Source organism: Boleophthalmus pectinirostris, unplaced genomic scaffold (genome assembly GCF_026225935.1).
Source record: "Boleophthalmus pectinirostris isolate CB_2022bp ecotype Guang Dong unplaced genomic scaffold, ASM2622593v1 HiC_scaffold_20, whole genome shotgun sequence".
In the NCBI taxonomy this organism is placed as follows: Eukaryota; Metazoa; Chordata; class Actinopteri; order Gobiiformes; family Gobiidae; genus Boleophthalmus; species Boleophthalmus pectinirostris.
The window spans coordinates 1,555,232-1,574,014 of NW_026571153.1; the positions used below are offsets into that span (position 1 = coordinate 1,555,232).

Below are 18,783 nucleotides of genomic sequence, written 5' to 3' on the forward strand. Positions count from 1 at the left end.
GTTTACCTGGTTTAGTCCTGGTTTAGTTTAGACCTGTTTAGGTTTAGACCTGGTTTAGTCCTGGTTTAGACCCTGGTTCCTGACCTAGTTTTAGACCTGGTTTAGTCCTGGTTTAGACCTGGTTTAGTTTAGACCTGGTTTAGTCCTGGTTTAGACCTGGTTTAGTCCTGGTTCAGTCCTGGTTTAGACCTGGTGTAGTCCTGGTTTAGACCTGGTTTAGACCTGGTTTAGTCCTAGTTTAGACCTGGTTTAGACCTAGTTTTGACCTAATTTAGACCTAGTTTAGACCTGGTTTAGACCTAATTTAGACCTAGTTTAGACCTGGTTTAGTCCTGGTTTAGACCTCGTCTAGTCCTAGATTAGATCTGGTTTAGACCTGGTCTAGTCCTAGTTTAGACCTAGTTTGGACTTGCTTTAGACCTGGTTTAGACCTGGTTTAGTCCTAGTTTTGACCTAATTTAGACCTGATTTAGTCCTGGTTTAGACCTAGTTTAGACCTGGTTTAGTTTAGTTTAGACCTAGTGTTTAGACCTGGTTTAGACCTGGTTTAGTCCTAGTTTTGACCTAATTTAGACCTGATTTAGTCCTGGTTTAGACCGAGTTTAGTCCTGGTTTGGACCTTTTCATTGAGGGACTGAGACGTTCAGTTCAACAATAACTTTATTTAAAAAACGTACAAACGCAGTTGCAGTTGCACACAGGATCACACAAACAAAACACACAAACAAAACACACAAAACGGCAGAAACAGAAGAACCACACACACGGTCTTTTTAAAACACTTCAACCAAAACACTGAGCAAAAACAAAAAAAATTAATTTAAAATATGTGTCAGATTATCGGAGCTTTAAAAGTGATGAGAAAATGAAATGTGTAAAGTTTCCGACATGTGCAGAATATTTGCAGTAAAGAGGCATTTTTAAATCACCGAACAAATCAAACCGTAAAGTCACTCGGCTCCTTGAACAATACGAAAAACAAACAGCAGAACTTTTATCGAGATGCACGAAAAGTGAAAGAAAACAGTGGCAGCCGTGTTGTGAAATGTGAAATTTTTGCATCATAATCATCACAAAAAATTAAAAACAGCTCCTTTTGCAATTTTCATTTAAAATCACTTTCACAATTTGATGCAACAAACGTGAAAAACTAAAATAATCTGTCTGTCGTATTGGTCCAAAAGTTTGATATCAAATAAAGAATGTATATTTAGAGTCTTTTTAATCCCTTTTTTAAGTATAAATTAATCTTAAAATCACAAAACTTTCATTTGTGAACCAACGATAGTCAAATTTTGAGCGAAAATTATCTCAAATCCATCTGAATTACTGATAAAACTTCTTTAAAATCCAAATGTAATCGCTCTCATGTCGCTCGTGTTACAGCAAAATGAAACTACGTCGCTTCAAATGTCTTGAATTTAAAATATTTACCCTGATTTGAGCCGTTTTCAGTCGTTACGTTCGTCCAAATCCCCAAAACTTTCACATCTGCAAAGTTCATATTTTAATTTTTTAACATTTCTGAAAAAAACGTAAACAAATATGTCTGAAAATATTCCGTTTTTATCGCGGCTTCTTGTTTTGTTTTATTTCAGCAAATAATTTTGACACAAATAAATAAAAGTCAAAAGCGAAATCTGTCAAAATATCTTAAAATTTCAAATTATTTAAGGAATAAAACTTAAAAATGGGCTGTTTAACTTTTTTGGCGTATTAACTTTCTAACATGTGACATAATCAGATCACCGTGTTACTTTTTTATTGATTGGAAAATGTTTAAAAATGTTTTATAATGTTGTGTTTTACTCCTCGCTCTCCGCGCTAAGTCACTCCCCCTGCAGAGCGCGACACAACACAATCAGCGTCCACAACGACCACAAAAACATGAGAGAAAAGCTCGGTAAAAGTGGATTTTGCATAATGGTTTAGAGCTTCTCTTTAACTCGTCAAATCAAAATAAATATTCTGAACTCAAGACGTTTTAAACCTGAAAACGTGAAGTCGGTCCCCAAAAAAACACACAACTGCACAAAAACTACGGGAACTGTTTGTGCCGCAAAAAGTTTCGTTTGTGCTGCTTCAGTTTTGGAAATATTAACGATTCTCTTTTTACTTATTTTGCTGATTACATGACGTTGTTTCTGGGAGGAAATGACATGATCTTATCAGCGAAATACGTAAATGAAAACTTTTAAAATGTTAACGCAAGAAGTAAAATATTAACAGCACAAAAGAATTTATGGAAAGTTTCGCCAATTTTTTGCACGTCATCGGCCGAAAATGGCGAATGTTTAGGACTTGTTAAACTCTGAGCTTTTACGGTTCTTAAGACAAGTCCTAAACCAGGTCTAAACCAGGATTTAAAAAGTCCTAAACAAGTCCTAAACCAGGTCTAAACCGGGATTTAAAAAGTCCTAAACAAGTCCTAAACTAGGTCTAAACCAGGTCTAAAAGTGGACTACATCGTTTCTACTTTAGTTTAAGGACTTGTTTAGGACTTTTTTAATCCTGGTTTGGACCTGGTTTGGACCTGGTTTGGACCTGGTTTGGACCTGGTTTGGACTTTATTTAGGCCTTGTTTAGGACTTGTTTTGAACTTGTTTAATCCTGGTTTGGACCTGGATTGGACCTAGTTGATCTGGTTTGGTTTGGACCTGGTTTAGACCTGGTTTGGACCTGGTTTGGACCTGGTTTGGACCTAGTTTGGCTCTGGTTTAGACCGAGTTTGGACATAATTTAGACCTGGTTTGGACCTGGTTTGGACCTAGTCTGGACCAAGTCTGGACCTGGGTTAGACCAGGTTTACACCAGGCTTAGACCAAGTTTAGACCTAGTCTGGACCTAGTTTAGACCTGGTTTAGACCTTGTTTGGACCTGGTTTAGACCTGGTTTAGACCTAGTTTAGACCTAGTTTAGACCTAGTTTAGACCTAGTTTAGACCTGGTTTGGACCTGGTTTGGACCTGGTTTGGACCTGGTTTGGACCTAGTTTGGCTCTGGTTTAGACCTTGTTTGTACCTAGTTTATTTATTTTACGTCCAAAAAGTGACAATTTCATTCAAACGGTTTAAGAACCAGAATCGTACAAACAAAACTTTTGGACTGACTCCATTTTGAGTCGTTTTTAGAACATTTTGAGTCTGAGTCTGGAGCCGCTGACCCCAGTCTGACCTTTAAAAGAATCGTTAATATCTCCAAAACTAAAACAGCACAAACTAAACTTTCTGCAGCACAAACGACAGACGTGTTTTTGTTTGTTTGTTTGTTTTCAGGTTCACGTTTGTACCTCCAGGACCAGGGGCTCACAGCTCCGTCTTGGCCCCGCTCAGAGGCACCTGGGGCTGGATCTCCTCGTCCGTCGTGGCCCCTGGATCCTGACTCTCCACCGGCGCTTTGGACTTCTTCTTCTTCTTCACCTTCTTGTCCTTCTTCTTCTTGTTCTCGGCGTCCGGAGCGTCGGCGTCTTTCTTCCCCTTCTTCTTCTTCTTCTTCTTCTTGTCGTCGTTTTTGCTCTTCTTGTTTTTCTTGTCCTCGGCGATGGCGGCGCGGTCTCCTTTCCTCTTCGACCACTCCTCGTTCAGACGCTGGGGGGTTCACTCTGATGTTCAACAACACACACGAACACGGAAAAAACGGTTAAAGGGGAGAGGTCACGCTGCGGGGGGGTCTAGAAGTAATTCTCAGCGCCATCGCTGGACGAGGAATCACCTCATCTATCAAAAACGGACTTTCTTTGCGGGAACCGGTCGTGGATCGCGACAAACTTTGTGCGAAATGGAAGCGACAGTTCGAAAAAGGAACCGCTGCGTCCGTAACCGCTCCGACGTCAGTTACACGACCAACAGCCAATAGAAAATGAGGGAGCCTCGTTTTCTATTGGCTGATGTTTACAACACGTCCACAGTTGATAGATTTTCGTTCCTTTTTTTTTTGGTCATCATAATTAAAAGCTGCTGCGTCTCGTGTTTTAATCTTTCCATGAAGACCTTTAAGATACAACAACAAAAGTGATGTAAAAAGCACATTTTCAGGAGTTTGGGATCAGTCCTTTCGGTGTCTACTGTTTTTTTTAATTCCGAATTAAATGTTCTGAATTAAATAGTTCAGAATTTAAAAACTCTCCTTTTAGTTTACATGAAAATAATAATTCAGAATTGAGGTTCACGTGGAAAACTCGATAAATCGTCTTTAATTCCGCTCAGGGTCGTTTCTGTCGTCTCGGTAATTGCATCTACAGAACATAAATCACAGACTTAACCAGAAAAACCAGGTTACTAAACCAGGACTAAAACCAGGACTAAACCAGGACTAAACCAGGACTAAACCAGGACTAAACCAGGACTACTAAACCAGGACTAAAACCAGGACTAAACCAGGTCTAAACCAGGACTAAACCAGGTCTAAAACTACACCAGGACTAACTAAACCAGGTCTAAACCAGGTCTAAACCAGGACTAAACCAGGACTAAACCAGGACTAAACCAGGACTAAACCAGGACTAAACCAGGTCTAAACCAGGTCTAAACCAGGACTAACACCAGGACTACACCAGGACTAAACCAGGACTAAAACCAGGTCTAAACCAGGTCTAAACCAGGTCTAAACCAGGACTCTAAACCAGGACTAAACCAGGACTACACCAGGACTAAACCAGGACTAAAACCAGGACTAAACCAGGACTAAAACCAGGACTAAAAACACCAGGACTAAAACCAGGACTAAAAACAAACCAGGTCTAAAACCAGGTCTAAAACCAGGACTCTAAACCAGGACTAAACCAGGACTAAACCAGGTCTAAAACCAGGACTAAACCAGGTCTAAACCAGGACTAAACCAGGTCTAGAACCAGGTCTAAACCAGGTCTAAAACCAGGTCTAAACCAGGACTAAACCAGGACTAAACCAGGACTAAACCAGGACTAAAACCAGGATCTAAACCAGGTCTAAACCAGGACTAAACCAGGACTAAACCAGGACTAAACCAGGTCTAAACCAGGTCTAAACCAGGTCTAAACCAGGACTAAACCAGGACTAAACCAGGACTAAACCAGGACTAAACCAGGACTAAACCAGGTCTAAACCAGGTCTAAAACCAGGTCTAAACCAGGTCTAAACCAGGTCTAAACCAGGTCTAAACCAGGTCTAAACCAGGACTAAACCAGGTATAAACCAGGACTAAACCAGGTCTAAAACCAGGTCTAAACCAGGTCTAAACCAGGTCTAAACCAGGTCTAAACCAGGTCTAAACCAGGTTTACTCTTGGATTCGAGAGCACAGAGCCCGTGGAGCAGTTTGTCCCTAAAGCTCGATCGAACTCATGAAACGAGGAACATAAAACATGATCCAGGAAGAAATTCATTCATCTTTAAAATCAGAATAAACCAAAAACACTGAACTCAGAATCTTCATCGGGAGTTAAGTGTTTACACGGAGTTTTTAAAGCGGAATTCATTTTTATTCAGAATTAAATCTCTCATGTAAACGTGGTAAACGGTGACTGGACTCAAGTGTGTGTTCTGGATCTAAAGTCATGTGTTTTTATGTGTCTCTCTGTGTGTTTTACCGGCGTCCTGTCCCTTTAAGACGTGTCTGGCGCACAGGTACGTGGTCAGGTCCTCGCTCTGGTCGCCCTTGTACCAGTCCTCGATCACCTCCTCGTACTGCTCCACCAGCACGTCGCACTGAAACACAAACCGCACAAACCGTTTAAAGGTTGTATGGAGGATTTTTTTTGTTTCAAATTGTCAGTGATAGATTATAGATGCAGTCGCCTTGTAATGATGATGACCAAAAAAAAGAGAATAAAAATTCATCAACTCTGGACGTGGTGGGGCTAAACATTTGCCAATAGATAACGACACTGCCTCGTTATCTGTGAGCTGACAGGCTGTCAATCAAACTCCCTACGTTTCTAGTGTAACTGACTTGCCTGCGCCGCCGGTACGTGGTTTACGTACGACTGTCACACAGTCCACAGACGCAAGACGCACAGACGCTGTTTACTCCACCAACGCAACAGTTCTTAGCGGCTTTTTTTTACCTATATCTTCCTCGCAGTTCGCACAAAGTTTGTTGCGATGGCGACAAGAATCCAGGAGCAGTTCGCCGCAAAAGAAAGTCCGTTTTTGAGGTCGCTGAAAGAAGAAGACAAGGGGAAAAGCAGCGAAGCCAAACTAAGGTGATTTTTGAAGATTCATTCCAGCGATGGTGCGACTGAAGCAGACGCAGGGTCTAAAGACTGAACCACTGGTCCACAAATTACTCCTGGACAGGAAACTTCTGCTTATTATGAAAACGTACTTTATTTCCAAGAGCTACACAAACGTTTTTCAGGACATGAAAGCGATATCCTATGTCTGAAAACGTAATTTTCAAGGCAAAGAAAGAGTCCGCTTGCTGCTGCGTGTTGTTGCTAGTTCATTCGCACTGAATCTCCGCGCAACCTTCTCTCCTCTCCTCTCCTCTCTCCCTGCTCCGCTCTTCCCCCTGCTCCTCACTTCTCCGTCTTGTCTAACCAACACTGTAGTTAGTTGTTTACAAGTCATGTGCAGCACCGGCTGTAAACAAACCTGTTTGTGGCGTAAGGAGGAGGAGGGAGGAGGTGTTTCTACGTAGGAGCTGTAGGGGAGGGGAGGTGGTTTCACGCATGCGCAACATTTGAAAAAGGACAAACAGTTGCTGGATTTCTCGTTCCTTGGAAAATCCTCTATACAACCTTTAAGTCGACACAACTCACGTTTAACGCACAAACCCTGAAGATTTACACCGAGCTCTTCTCACAAACCGCAGCTGCGACTAAACTCCTCACACCTTCACTCCAATCATTTCAGACCTGGGATTTCTTCACCGATCTCGACTGAACTAAAGGTAAAAGGAGCTGTTCGCTTCGTGACATTTTGAAGTTGAAATTGAGCTTTCGAGTTCCTCCAAATCTGCTTCCGTTTTCACACTTCCTCTTTAATCTTTATATAGACACACCAGTCACTCTCTGCTCTTTTTATTTAAAGAAAACCTGCAGCACTCGTGTCATAGACTTAAAGGTTGTATGGAGGATTTTTTTTTAGTTTCAAACTGTCAGTGAAAGATTAAAATACCATCACAGAGACGCAGCAGCTTTGTAATTATGATGACCAAAAAAAAAGAACTAAACCAGGACTAAACCAGGACTAAACCAGGTCTAAACCAGGACTAAACAGGCTAAACCAGGACTACACCAGGACTACACCAGGTCTAAACCAGGTCTAAACCAGGACTAAACCAGGACTAAACCAGGTCTAAACCAGGACTAAACCAGGACTAAACCAGGACTTAAACCAGGACTAAAACCAGGACTAAACCAGGTCTAAACCAGGACTAAACCAGGACTAAACCAGGTCTAAACCAGGTCTAAACCAGGACTACCAGCCAGGACTAAACCAGGACTAAACCAGGACTAAACCAGGTCTAAACCAGGTCTAAAACCAGGACTAAGCCAGGTCTAAACCAGGACTAAGCCAGGACTAAGCCAGGACTAACCAGGACTAAACCAGGACTAAACCAGGTCTAAACCAGGTCTAAACCAGGACCACACCAGGACTACACCAGGACTACACCAGGTCTACACCAGGTCTAAACCAGGACTAAAACCAGGACTAAACCAGGACTAAACCAGAACTAAACCAGAACTAAACCAGGACTAAACCAGAACTAAACCAGAACTAACCAGGACTTACACCAGGACTACACCAGGACTAAACCAGAACTAAACCAGGACTAAACCAGAACTGAACCAGGACTAACCAGACTAAACCAGGACTTAAACCAGGACTAAACCAGGACTAAACCAGGGCTAAACCAGGTCTAAAACAGGACTAAACCAGGACTAAACCAGGACAAAAAAAAAAGAACAAAAATCTATCAACTGTGGACGTGTTGAGGCCAGATAAACATCAGCCAATAGAAAACGAGGCTCCCTCATTTTCTATTGGCTGTTAGGTTGTCAATCAAACTCCCTAGTGTAACTGACTCGTCGGAGCGCGGGGATTACGTGGTTTACGCAGCGGTTCTTAGAGGCTTTTTCGAACTGTCGCTTCCTCGCATTTCGCACAAAGTTTGTCGCGACGGCGGACGAGAATCCACGACCGGTTCACCGCGAAAGAAAGTCCGTTTTTGAGGTCGCTGAAAGAAGAAGAGAAGAGGAAAAGGAGCGAAGCCAAACTGAGGTGATTCTTGGAGATCTCGTCCAGCGATGGCGCGACCGAAGCAGACGAAGGGTCTAAAAACTGACGCGTCGGTCGCTGAATTACTTCTAGACAGGAAACTTCAACAGTGATTCTGAACGCGCACAAGGACTGTCGCTGTATTTCTCTTCCCTTAAAAAAATCCTCTATACAACCTTTAAGTATAACAGCTGTACAAATCACCCTCTTTAACAGATAATACTCCCTACAACTGTAGAACAGCTCACACTTATGTAACAGATAACCCTATGTCTTGTCAATCATCATATCATTTTTGCACACTGCGGAACATTCCAGACAGAGCAGTGACGTATCCATAGAAATAAGCAGGTGACGGACCCCAGCCAGAAAGTTACACAGTGCAGCTTTAAGCCAAGTCCTTTATTATTTATTATTGTCAGTCTGTGTCTCCAAAGCTCTATATAAAGCTGAATATTATTTAGTTTATTTTATTTGTTTATTTATCAGGGACAGTGTGTAAAATGCGAGGAAGCGACAGTTCGAAAAAGCCTCTAAGAACCGCTGCGTAAACCACGTAATCCCCGCGCTCCGACGAGTCAGTTACACTAGGGAGTTTGATTGACAACCCAACAGCCAATAGAAAATGAGGGAGCCTCGTTTTCTATTGGCTGATGTTTATCTGGCCTCAACACGTCCACAGTTGATAGATTTTCGTTCTTTTTTTTTTTTTGGTCATCATAATTACAAAGCTGCTGCGTCTCTGTGATGGTATTTTAATCTTTGACTGACAGTTTGAAACAAAAAAAAAAATCCTCCATACAACCTTTAATAGTTGTTATACATAAAATATCCAAAAGATAAATTCACAAATGACTAAACCCTAGAACTCACTTTAATTCAACATAATTTTACATTTTAACAATCTTCATTTTATCTGTGCCCCATCATTTGGTTTTTTTTCACCTGTTTCTTGAGGTCGGCCACTTCAGCCGACGTCTCGTTCCACAGCTCATAGGGAATGTCCATCACCACGTTCACGCCTTTGTTCACCAAACCGTGGAGCGTGGAGAAGGTTTCAGACATGCCCTGCACAGAAACATCACACGTCAGAGTTAAATCAGACCTGCAGTGCTCGTGTGCGCTCTCTGTGTCGGGGTAGTTACTTTAAAAAAAACAAAAAAAAAAAAAACACGTTACACTATTTTTACCCGAAAAAAGTAGTTACGTTACTTTGGCAAAGCGGTTTGAGCCGGATCTCTCCTTGTGCAGGTTGTACTCCAGAAGTCTTTGGCAAACGTTCTCCACCACCTCGATGAAACGCAGGTCCCTGAACACGAGGAGAACAACAACGACGACAGTGAGAACGATCAGGATAAAAGTCCTGCATGACACAAAACTGACTCACGTGAGCTTTGAGTCGAGTTCTAATGTCGTTCCCTCATCACAAACGGAGCTCGAGTTGTGTTTTGTTTCATTCACATGTTTGAGTGACTCTTTATTATAAGTCTGTCTACATCTGCAAAGCTCCAAACGCTCTGCTCCACCTTGTGATGTCATGAAGCGGTAGTTTTGACGTTGGTTAAATGGAGGCGAGGTGATTGTCCATCCTCAGAGCTGCCTGGACTCCCTGCGCTCAGTTACAGTTACAGCAGACGTCCTAGAACAGGGGTGTCAAACTCATTTTGGTCCGGGGGCCGTATCCAACTTACTTTGATCTCAAAGGGGCCGAATCAGAAAACTCATGTCATATAAACCCCAAAAATAACAATAAGTTCAAATATTTTGTGCAGAGAAACACAAATCTATTACAGAAATCTTTTTTAATTGATGAACTCTTACTTTTACAAAATATTATAATATTATGAACAACCTGAAACTTTAAGAAAAATACAATTTCAACACAACATTTTAAAAATAACTTGTATGTAAATTGGGAATAAGTCAATTTTTCTTGTAAAATCCTGCACTCGGCTCCACTTTTCTCATGTTGGACATTTTTCTGATGAGGGTGTCACGGTCAACAGTCAAAACGATCGTCCTTTAAGAGCGTTTGGAAAGAGACAAGTCTTCATTTGTGCTGCTCTGGTGGGAGGGGCCACGTACAGAGACAGTGGAGACGCTGCTGTGATAAACACCACAGTAAATTAACAAGATTTTAATAGAAAATATAATTAAAATATTTTTGTAGAAAATCAGCCGAGGGCCAGACTAAAAGTCTTGGAGGGCCGGATCTGGCCCCCGGGCCTTATGTTTGACACCTGTGTCCTAGAATGTTCTAGAAGACGTGCGGCGTCCGCTGAACTCAAGAGTTTCAGCTGCTTCTCCTCTGGCCTGAGGCTTTTAGACCCAAGATCTAGAACGAATCGTTTTAAAAGGAGCTTCGTTCCAGCTGCTGTCGTACTTATGAATAAACTGAAATCTATTTATCTATCGATTTTAGTGTGTTTGTCTTGGAAAAATGGTGTGTTTTTCATATATTTAATATTTATTGTGATCTTAGCCAAGCATGACTGATTAATTTGCCGTATTTTCTGGGCTTTCCTTTTTTTTTTTCATCACTACCCACATGCTAAAAATTACATGTGAAAACCGGACCATGTTACGTTTTCTTGTTTTTAACAGGAGCCTCACACATAACACATTTAAAATTTTCAACATTTGGTGATGTTTTTTTTAACAGTCCTAAGTATCGTATTTTCCGGGCCATTAGTCGCTCTGGATTATAAGACGCACTGTCGTTAAATGGTCTATTTTCTAACTTTTTTCACAAATAAACCTCGTGGGACTTTAAAGGAAACCCAACAGTGTGATGTGTGAGTGGTTTTGTTTGTTTGTTCGTTCACGGTGACTCTGGGCTTTGTTCAGTTGTGGCGTGTAGGGAGTAGTGTCTGTCGCTGGATTGTGGACGTGTTCAGTGACTCAGTTGTTCAGTCGTGTCTAGAAGCGGCTCGTCGCGCTCGTGGCTTTTTCGGTTCGTTCCTCCGTTCCGTTCCTCACATTTTTAGCTCTTTTTCTTGTTTTGTAAACGCTATAATCTCCCGCAACGAACTAATAAAACTGCTGTCGGTGTGAAAAAACTCTATATTTGCACATTAGAATTCTGTAACAAAAACAAAAGTCTTAAAGATCTAACCACACGCTGGGCCTCTCTGTGTGTCCTTCAGGCGTCACCATGGAGACAGACAAGTTTAATGCCATATTGTGGAACTTTCCAGGCAAAGCAAACACATCTGATGCATGGAAAAAGCAGGTGAGAAGTGAGAAAAGTCACACGGTGCAGCTTTAAACATCACTGCTTCACATTTTAATCATGAAACACCGACGCTAAAACACTAGATGATGGTTTTGTGCTCTTCTCTAAACATCTGCGCCTCGTGTTTTATGTTTTATACCGTTTATATTTCCATTAAAAAAAAAAACTCTGACAGTGACTCACGATTTGACATATTTGATCGGCGCGGCGCCTTTTCCGTCGATGAAGCGGTAGTTCCTGTCAATCACTTCTTTTGTCTTTCCCGTTTCCTCGAACGCCGACTTCATCTCGATGCTCACGAACTTGCACACTGCAGAAAGAACAAACACACAGAGAGAACAAGAAAAAGACGCGGTGAGGGTTTTAACAAAGAGCTGCTCAAGTGTGGACAAAATCAGAATCACAAACGTTTAAAAGAGAATAAAAACTGCACTGGTGTAATGTGGGTCACCAACTTTTCTGCTGGAGGGTCTGACAAACGCTTTTTTTCTCCATGAAGATGTTTCTGCTTTGTGTGGAATGTTCCGCAGTATGACTTTAAACCTTTTTATCTTCACGGAAACCAAACTAGACTAAGTTCCAGGTCAGATCTGTGGAGAAAGTCACAATGTCTTTTTTCTAGGAATTTTTTCGAGCTGTAAAAACCTGCACCTGTGACTGAAATAAATGTAAAGTCGAGCTGCTTAAAGTCACACTGTGGAACATTCCAGGCAGAGCAACGACGTATCCATAGAAACAAGCAGGTGACAGACCCACAACCAAGAATTATAATCTGACAAATACAGATTAAAAGAAAAACACACCTTTATTTTGTTGAAATAATGTTAAAGAAGTTGCGTTTCTTGTGTGTAAATTGGGCAGAATGTTTGGGTATAATACTCCCTACACATGTGATGTCATCAGTGTGTTTTAGAACTCTGTACTTCCTGTAACTTTCAATGTGTTTTTCTACTTTTCTTCACAAATCGTTCAGGACTTGGTCGACTTCTGGCGGAGGCTCCGTCGGATGCTTTGTATGGAATGTTCCGCAGTCCGGCATTAAACCTTTCTATCTTCAACAAACAAAAAAACAAAAACGAGCCGAAGTTCCAGGTCAGATCTGTGGAGAGGCGACCCCGCTCACAGTCAGAATGTTTGTTTTTTCGAGGGATTTTTTTAGCTAAGAAACCTACACCTCTAACTGAATAACGTAAAATCGAGCTGATGTTTTTTAAATTCTGAATTAAGGTCTAAAAAAAGGTCTAAACTAGGACTATATAAGGTCTAAAACAGGTCTAAACTAGGACTATAAAGGTCTAAAGGTCTAAACAGGACTATATAGGTCTAAAAACAGGTCTAAACTAGGACTATATAAGGTCTAAAAACAGGTCTAAACTAGGACTATATAAGGTCTAAAAACAGGTCTAAACTAGGACTATATAAGGTCTAAAAACAGGTCTAAACTAGGACTATATAAAGGTCTAAAACAGGTCTAAACCAGGACTATATAGGTCTAAAAACAGGTCTAAAACAGGACTAAATAAAGGTCTAAAACAGGACTAAACCAGGACTAATATAAGGTCTAAAAAACAGGTCTAAACCAGACTATATAAGGTCTAAAACAGGTCTAAACCAGGACTAATAAGTCTAAACAGGTCTAAACCAGGACTATATAAGGTCTAAAAACAGGTCTAAACCAGGACTATATAAGGTCTAAAACTAAACAGGTCTAAACCAGGACTATATAAAGATCTAAACAGGACTAAACCAGGTCTAAACCAGGTCTAAACCAAGGACTAAACCAGGACTCTAAAACAGGACTAAACCAGGTCTAAAACAGGACTAAACCAGGACTATATAAAGGATCTAAAAAGGACTAAACCAGGACTAAAACCAGGACTAAACCAGGACTATACTAAACCAGGTCTAAAACCAGGACTAAACCAGGACTATACTCTAAAAGGATCTAAAACCAGGACTAAACCAGGACTAAACCAGGACTAAACCAGGACTAAACCAGGTCTAAACCAGGACTAAATAAAGGTCTAAACCAGGACTAAACCAGGTCTAAATCGAGACTAAACCAGGACTAAACCAGGTCTCTGTAATATTTAAAACTGGTGTTCGTGTTTACAAAATGAAGCGGGAAAGGGAAGAACAGGAAACGTGTGTAGAGACGACCAATCACAGCTCTTATTTCGTGTATTTACAACATTTCGGAGGCGTCGGTGTTGGTGCGGAGGAGCTTCAATGCGCCACTTAAATTGAGTTTAATTCCGAATACTAATTTTCCAATAGGAATTAAGTGTTTACCTGGTCTTTTTGAAAAGCAGAATTTATTTTTATTCAGAATTAAATCTCTCGTGTAAAAGTTCCGGACAGAGCAGTGACGTCTCCGTAGAAACGAGCAGGTCACGGACGCCCAACCGAAAAAATGAACAACGAAAAAAGTCTCTCCTCTCTTCTCGTGGTTCATTCCGTTTCTGTCCTTGAGCTGAAGTGTCCTCCACATTCCTCCCTCCTCTCTTCACTCTTCTTCACTTGTTTTCACTCACGGGGAGTTCAGTGTGGAGTAAGAAGCTTTCAAAAATATTCATTTGCATAGAATAGAAATCGGTGCATATTTGTCTGTACTTGTGCATAAAATAAATATTTGTAAACTCTCACATGAGTCCAGTCGTACATAAAATATATTGTGTGTTTTTTATCCATCAGAACACGAATTGAAAAGTTACGACGTCAAGAATTACAATTACGAAATTAAAATTTATGATTAAACTTTCATCAGGACGAATACGAATTCACAGACGAGACTTTACTGTCAAAAATACGTCATCACTTCACGGACATTATTTATCGAGCAGAAGAAACATTGATCAAGATCAAGACTGTGCATGTTTAAGTTTGTGGCAGAGTAAAAACAGAGTAATGACACAACAAGGAGCTTCAACAGAACAACAAGTGGATTCAGTCAAATTTAGTGTAAAAATGTCTTGTCTTGTCACATTGAATTCAGGAACCAAACGCTGCTGTGTGATATTGTGTAGAAACACCTCCTCTGAACGGGAAACTGCACCAATATTTTAGTAGAAACAGAGTGGAGCCAGTTGGTGAACATCAGATGTAACATTATCCCAGGGATAATTAACAAATATCAGGTTCTCTTCATGTTTAGATTAAAACTTTCACGGCTACAGCCACAGCGAGCATCAGTCAGTCTGAACCTTCATCTCAGCTGCATTTCTCACTTGAAATGTGACCAAAAGTTCCTCGGGACATTGAAATGTTCCAGTTTACACCAAACTCGACCAAACTGTCCTGGTTACAGACAGTGGTTATACCTGAGTTATAATGAACCAGCAAATCCATCCTGGACACGGTGACGTTAAACTCACCGGTAAATACTGTAGACACAGAAGGTGTTGCCTCTTAACACGAACATTCATTGATGCTGAAGCTGCATTAAACTGTAATGTGGAACATTTCATTGGCTGTGACGTCTGTAACCAGGACAGTTTGGTCGTGTTTGGTGTAAATTGAAAGATAAATAAATAAAAAGGAAAGATATTCTGGTGTGTGTGTTTAAGTCTGTATAATCTGTATTGTTTAGATTTAATGTTGAAAAATAAAATTTTATTGTCTAAAGAAAGACTTTTTTATTATTTTTTATTTCCGTCGTGATATCAGAATCATTTTGAGTATCGAGTCTATTCTCTACTAGTATCGTAACACTAATACTATACTATACTCATTCTAACTCATATTATTCACCATTTTCTCTGTATTTATTCATTATTTAAAGAAAATCCCAATATTTTAAGAGTATTTTTGATAAAGAGAACATTTTTAAAGGTAGTGACAGGTGCAGTAACACACAGTTTAACGCTGATGTCTTAAATGGAGAAAGTATTGCCAGTTTCCTTACAAAAACATGATTATTTTAGAATTATTATGACTTTTTATAGTAAAATGCTGCGGCGTGATGCGGTCGTGTGAAACGTGACTCTGCTGCAGCTTCGCACAGTGTAAACAAAGAATGTTCTGGACTTTTTTGACGTTTAATTCAGTAAATACAAGTCTTAGCGTGAAGTCGGTAGTTTGAATGGTAAATACAGAGTTTTATTTTATTTTATTTTATATTTTAGGGCGGGATTAGCGGCTCAAACCCCCGTTACCTTCGCACTTGTTCGGCAGATGCACCCACTCGTCGTCCCCTCCGTCCTTCTTCGCAGCTCCCGGCGCCAAAAACAGCCCCAAAACAAGAAAATACTCCGCTAAAATCATATTTACACCTCGATCTGAGTCTACCGCGGCAGAAAAACGTTGAGTTATGTAGATTTCATGGCGTTTGGAGGCGGCGCGGCGCGGTCCGGAGTCGGTTTCACATCCTCCTGTGAGCGGGTTCGCTGCACGATCCGTATCGGCTGCAACTTCCGCATCCGGGCAGTCGCGCCGGGGAGTGGCGGCCAATCGGAGACGGAGATGTGGCTGCGCTGGACCAATCGGGGACAAAGAGGGGGGGAGGTGGGCGGGGCCGCTTCCTCATCTTTTCCTCATTGCGCAAAAAGAACCAAAAGGAACGAGTTTACGTGAAATTTAGTTTATTAGATTATATAAGCAAAAAAATAAAATAAAATATAATAACAACAACAATAATAATAATACATTTAAACAAAAAACTGAAAAGAATAAATATATTAAACATTATATATAAGAGAGAGAGAGAGAGAGTTTGGAGAAAAACTGGACACTGCACATTTTCATTTTTTCACTTTTTCACTTTTTCAGATGTGATGTTTCGTCGTGTCCAGCAGAGGGCGCCGCGTCCTCACAAATCATCTTTCAGTCACAGGTTCGTTTCGTTTACGGGCGGAAGAAGAGGGGAAGAGAGAGAGAACACAGGGAGAAGGAGGGAGGGAGAGAGAGAAAAAGAAGTGAGAGAGGGTAGGAGAGAGAGAGAGAAGAAGAGGAAGAAAGAAAGACTAGAGGGGAGGACAGGGAGAGAGAGAGAGATGAGAAGGAGGGAGAGAGAGTGAAGACAGAGAGAAAGGGAGGGAAAGGAGAGAGGGAAAAGAGAGAGAGTGAAGGAGGGATGGAGAAGAGGGAGGCAGGGAGGGAGAGGGAGGAGAGAGAGGGAAAGAGAAGAAAGAGGAAGGGAGAAAAAGAGGGAGAGAGGAAGACAAAAAAAGAAGGAGAGAGACAGGAGAGTGGGAGGGAGGTGGATTGAGAGAAAGAAACAGAAAAAGAGAAAGAGAGAAAGGAATTTTTTGTTTCAGTCATTCTAAACAACTGTAATATGATTTGTATTTTTTATTATTATTATTATTATTATTATTATTATTATTATTATTATATTATTATTATTATATTTTTATATTTATTTATGTATTAATTTATTTCTTAATTTTTACTATTTTATTATTATTTATTTATTTTTATTTTTTAACAGAAAGATTTTTAACAGTCATTCTAAACAACTGTATTATTATTATTAATGTTTTATTATTATTTTATTTATGTATTCATTTATTATTATTATTATTATTATTATTATTATTATTATTATTTTATTTATTTAGTCATTTATTTATTCATGATTTGAATTATTATTATTATTATTATTATTTTATTATTTAGTCATTTATTATTCATGATTTTAATTATTATTATTATTATTATTATTTATTTTTATTATTTATTATTTAGTCATTTATTTATCATGATTATTATTATTATTATTATTATTATTATTATATTTTAAATATTTATTTATGTATTAATTTATTTCTTTATTTTTACTATTTTATTATTATTTTATTATTTATTTTTTAACAGAAAGATTTTTAACAGTCGTTCTAAACAACTGTATTATTTATTATTAATGTTTTATTATTATTTTATTTTATGTATTCATTATTATTATTATTATTATTATTATTATTATTATTATTATTATTATATCATATTATTTTATTATTTATTTATTTAGTCATTTATTTATTCATGATTTTTATTATTATTATTATTATTATTATTATTATATTATTATTATTATTGTTTATACATTTATTGATTATTATATTCCAGTTGAATTCTAGATCCGTGTCCCTGTGGTTGAGTTTTCCGTCTCTGGTCGTGTTCCGGAGTGTTCCGTCCGTCTGACCCCTGAACCTCGGGACTCGTTACAAAACTCGTCCAGTGAGTCGTTTTATTCACTCGTCGTGTTCACACTCGTCACATAAAGAAAAAAAATAAAAAATAAAAACTCGTCGTGTTTCAGATCGCGGCGTTTTGTGCTTTTGTGCTTTTGTGGTTTTGGGTCGAGTTCTGGTCCGGCTCCGTCACACAGAATAAAAACACACAATAGTTTGAAGCACTTAGGCGACGCGTGGGCTCCTCCACACACACACGATCACACAAACACACACACACACTCACACACACACACACACTCACACAAACCCGCTCACACACGGTCGCTTTGTCTGCACCTGAAAAACCTGAAAGCCTCAAAAACACAGAACAGGTTTTTATTTAACGAGCGTCTTTGTGTCGAGAAACTGAAAACGGCTTTGAAATCAGAACGATGACGTGTCTCTGTGTGTTTAAAGTTCTAATCTGGAACATTTGAATCATAATATTCACCTAAAACGACGACATAAAGAAACGAGGACTAATCCAAGACTAAACCAGGACTAAAACAGGACTAAAACAGGACTAAAACAGGACTAAACAAGGACTAAACCAGGACTAAAACAGGACTAAACCAGGACTAAACCAGGACTAAACCAGGACTAAACCAGGACTAAGGACCAGGACTAAACAGGACTAAAACAGGACTAAAACAGGACTAAACCAGGACTAAACAGGACTAAACCAGGACTGAACAAGGACTAAACCAGGTCTAAACCAGGACTAAAACAGGACTAAAACCAGGACTAAACAAGGACTAAACCAGGACTAAAACAGGACTAAACCAGGACTAAACCAGGACTAAACAAGGACTAACAAGGACTAAACCAGGACTAAACCAGGACTAAAACAGGACTAAACCAGGACTAAACCAGGTCTAAACCAGGACTAAAACAACTAAACCAGGACTAAACCAGGACTAAACAAGGACTAAACAGGACTAAACCAGGACTAAAACAGGACTAAAACAGGACTAAACCAGGACTAAACCAGGTCTAAACCAGGACTAAAACAGGACTAAACCAGGACTAAACCAGGACTAAACAAGGACTAAACAGGACTAAACAGGACTAAACCAGGACTAAAACAGACTAAACCAGGACTAAACCAGGTCTAAACCAGGACTAAAACAGGACTAAACCAGGACTAAACCAGGACTAAAACAAGGACTAAACCAG

At 39.7% G+C, this 18,783-nt stretch overlaps 1 protein-coding gene across 1 annotated transcript; it reads right to left on the reverse strand.

The window, feature by feature from the left end:
* Positions 1 to 642: 642 nt before the first annotated feature.
* Positions 643 to 15,840, reverse strand: cnpy3 (canopy FGF signaling regulator 3). The gene is made up of 7 exons (XM_055156266.1): positions 15,589 to 15,840; positions 11,618 to 11,744; positions 9,412 to 9,508; positions 9,145 to 9,267; positions 5,565 to 5,682; positions 3,819 to 3,820; positions 643 to 3,586 (listed from the first exon to the last, which is right to left on the reverse strand). The coding sequence occupies exons 1-7, from the start codon at positions 15,695 to 15,697 to the stop codon at positions 3,305 to 3,307; spliced, it is 858 nt and encodes a 285-aa protein (XP_055012241.1). The 5' UTR covers positions 15,698 to 15,840; the 3' UTR covers positions 643 to 3,304.
* Between the last annotated feature and the right edge of the window lie 2,943 nt (positions 15,841 to 18,783).

Bases quoted from the DNA above. Each gene is read 5' to 3' on its own strand.
- cnpy3 (XM_055156266.1), bottom strand. From the start codon at position 15,697: ATGATTTTAGCGGAGTATTTTCTTGTTTTGGGGCTGTTTTTGGCGCCG. The intron at 9,268-9,411 runs GTAACGTAACTA...GTTTCTGTGCAG, and splicing joins GCTCAAACCGCTTTGCCAAA to GGCATGTCTGAAACCTTCTC. The intron at 5,683-9,144 runs GTGAAAAAAAAC...TTTGTGTTTCAG, and splicing joins TGGCCGACCTCAAGAAACAG to TGCGACGTGCTGGTGGAGCA.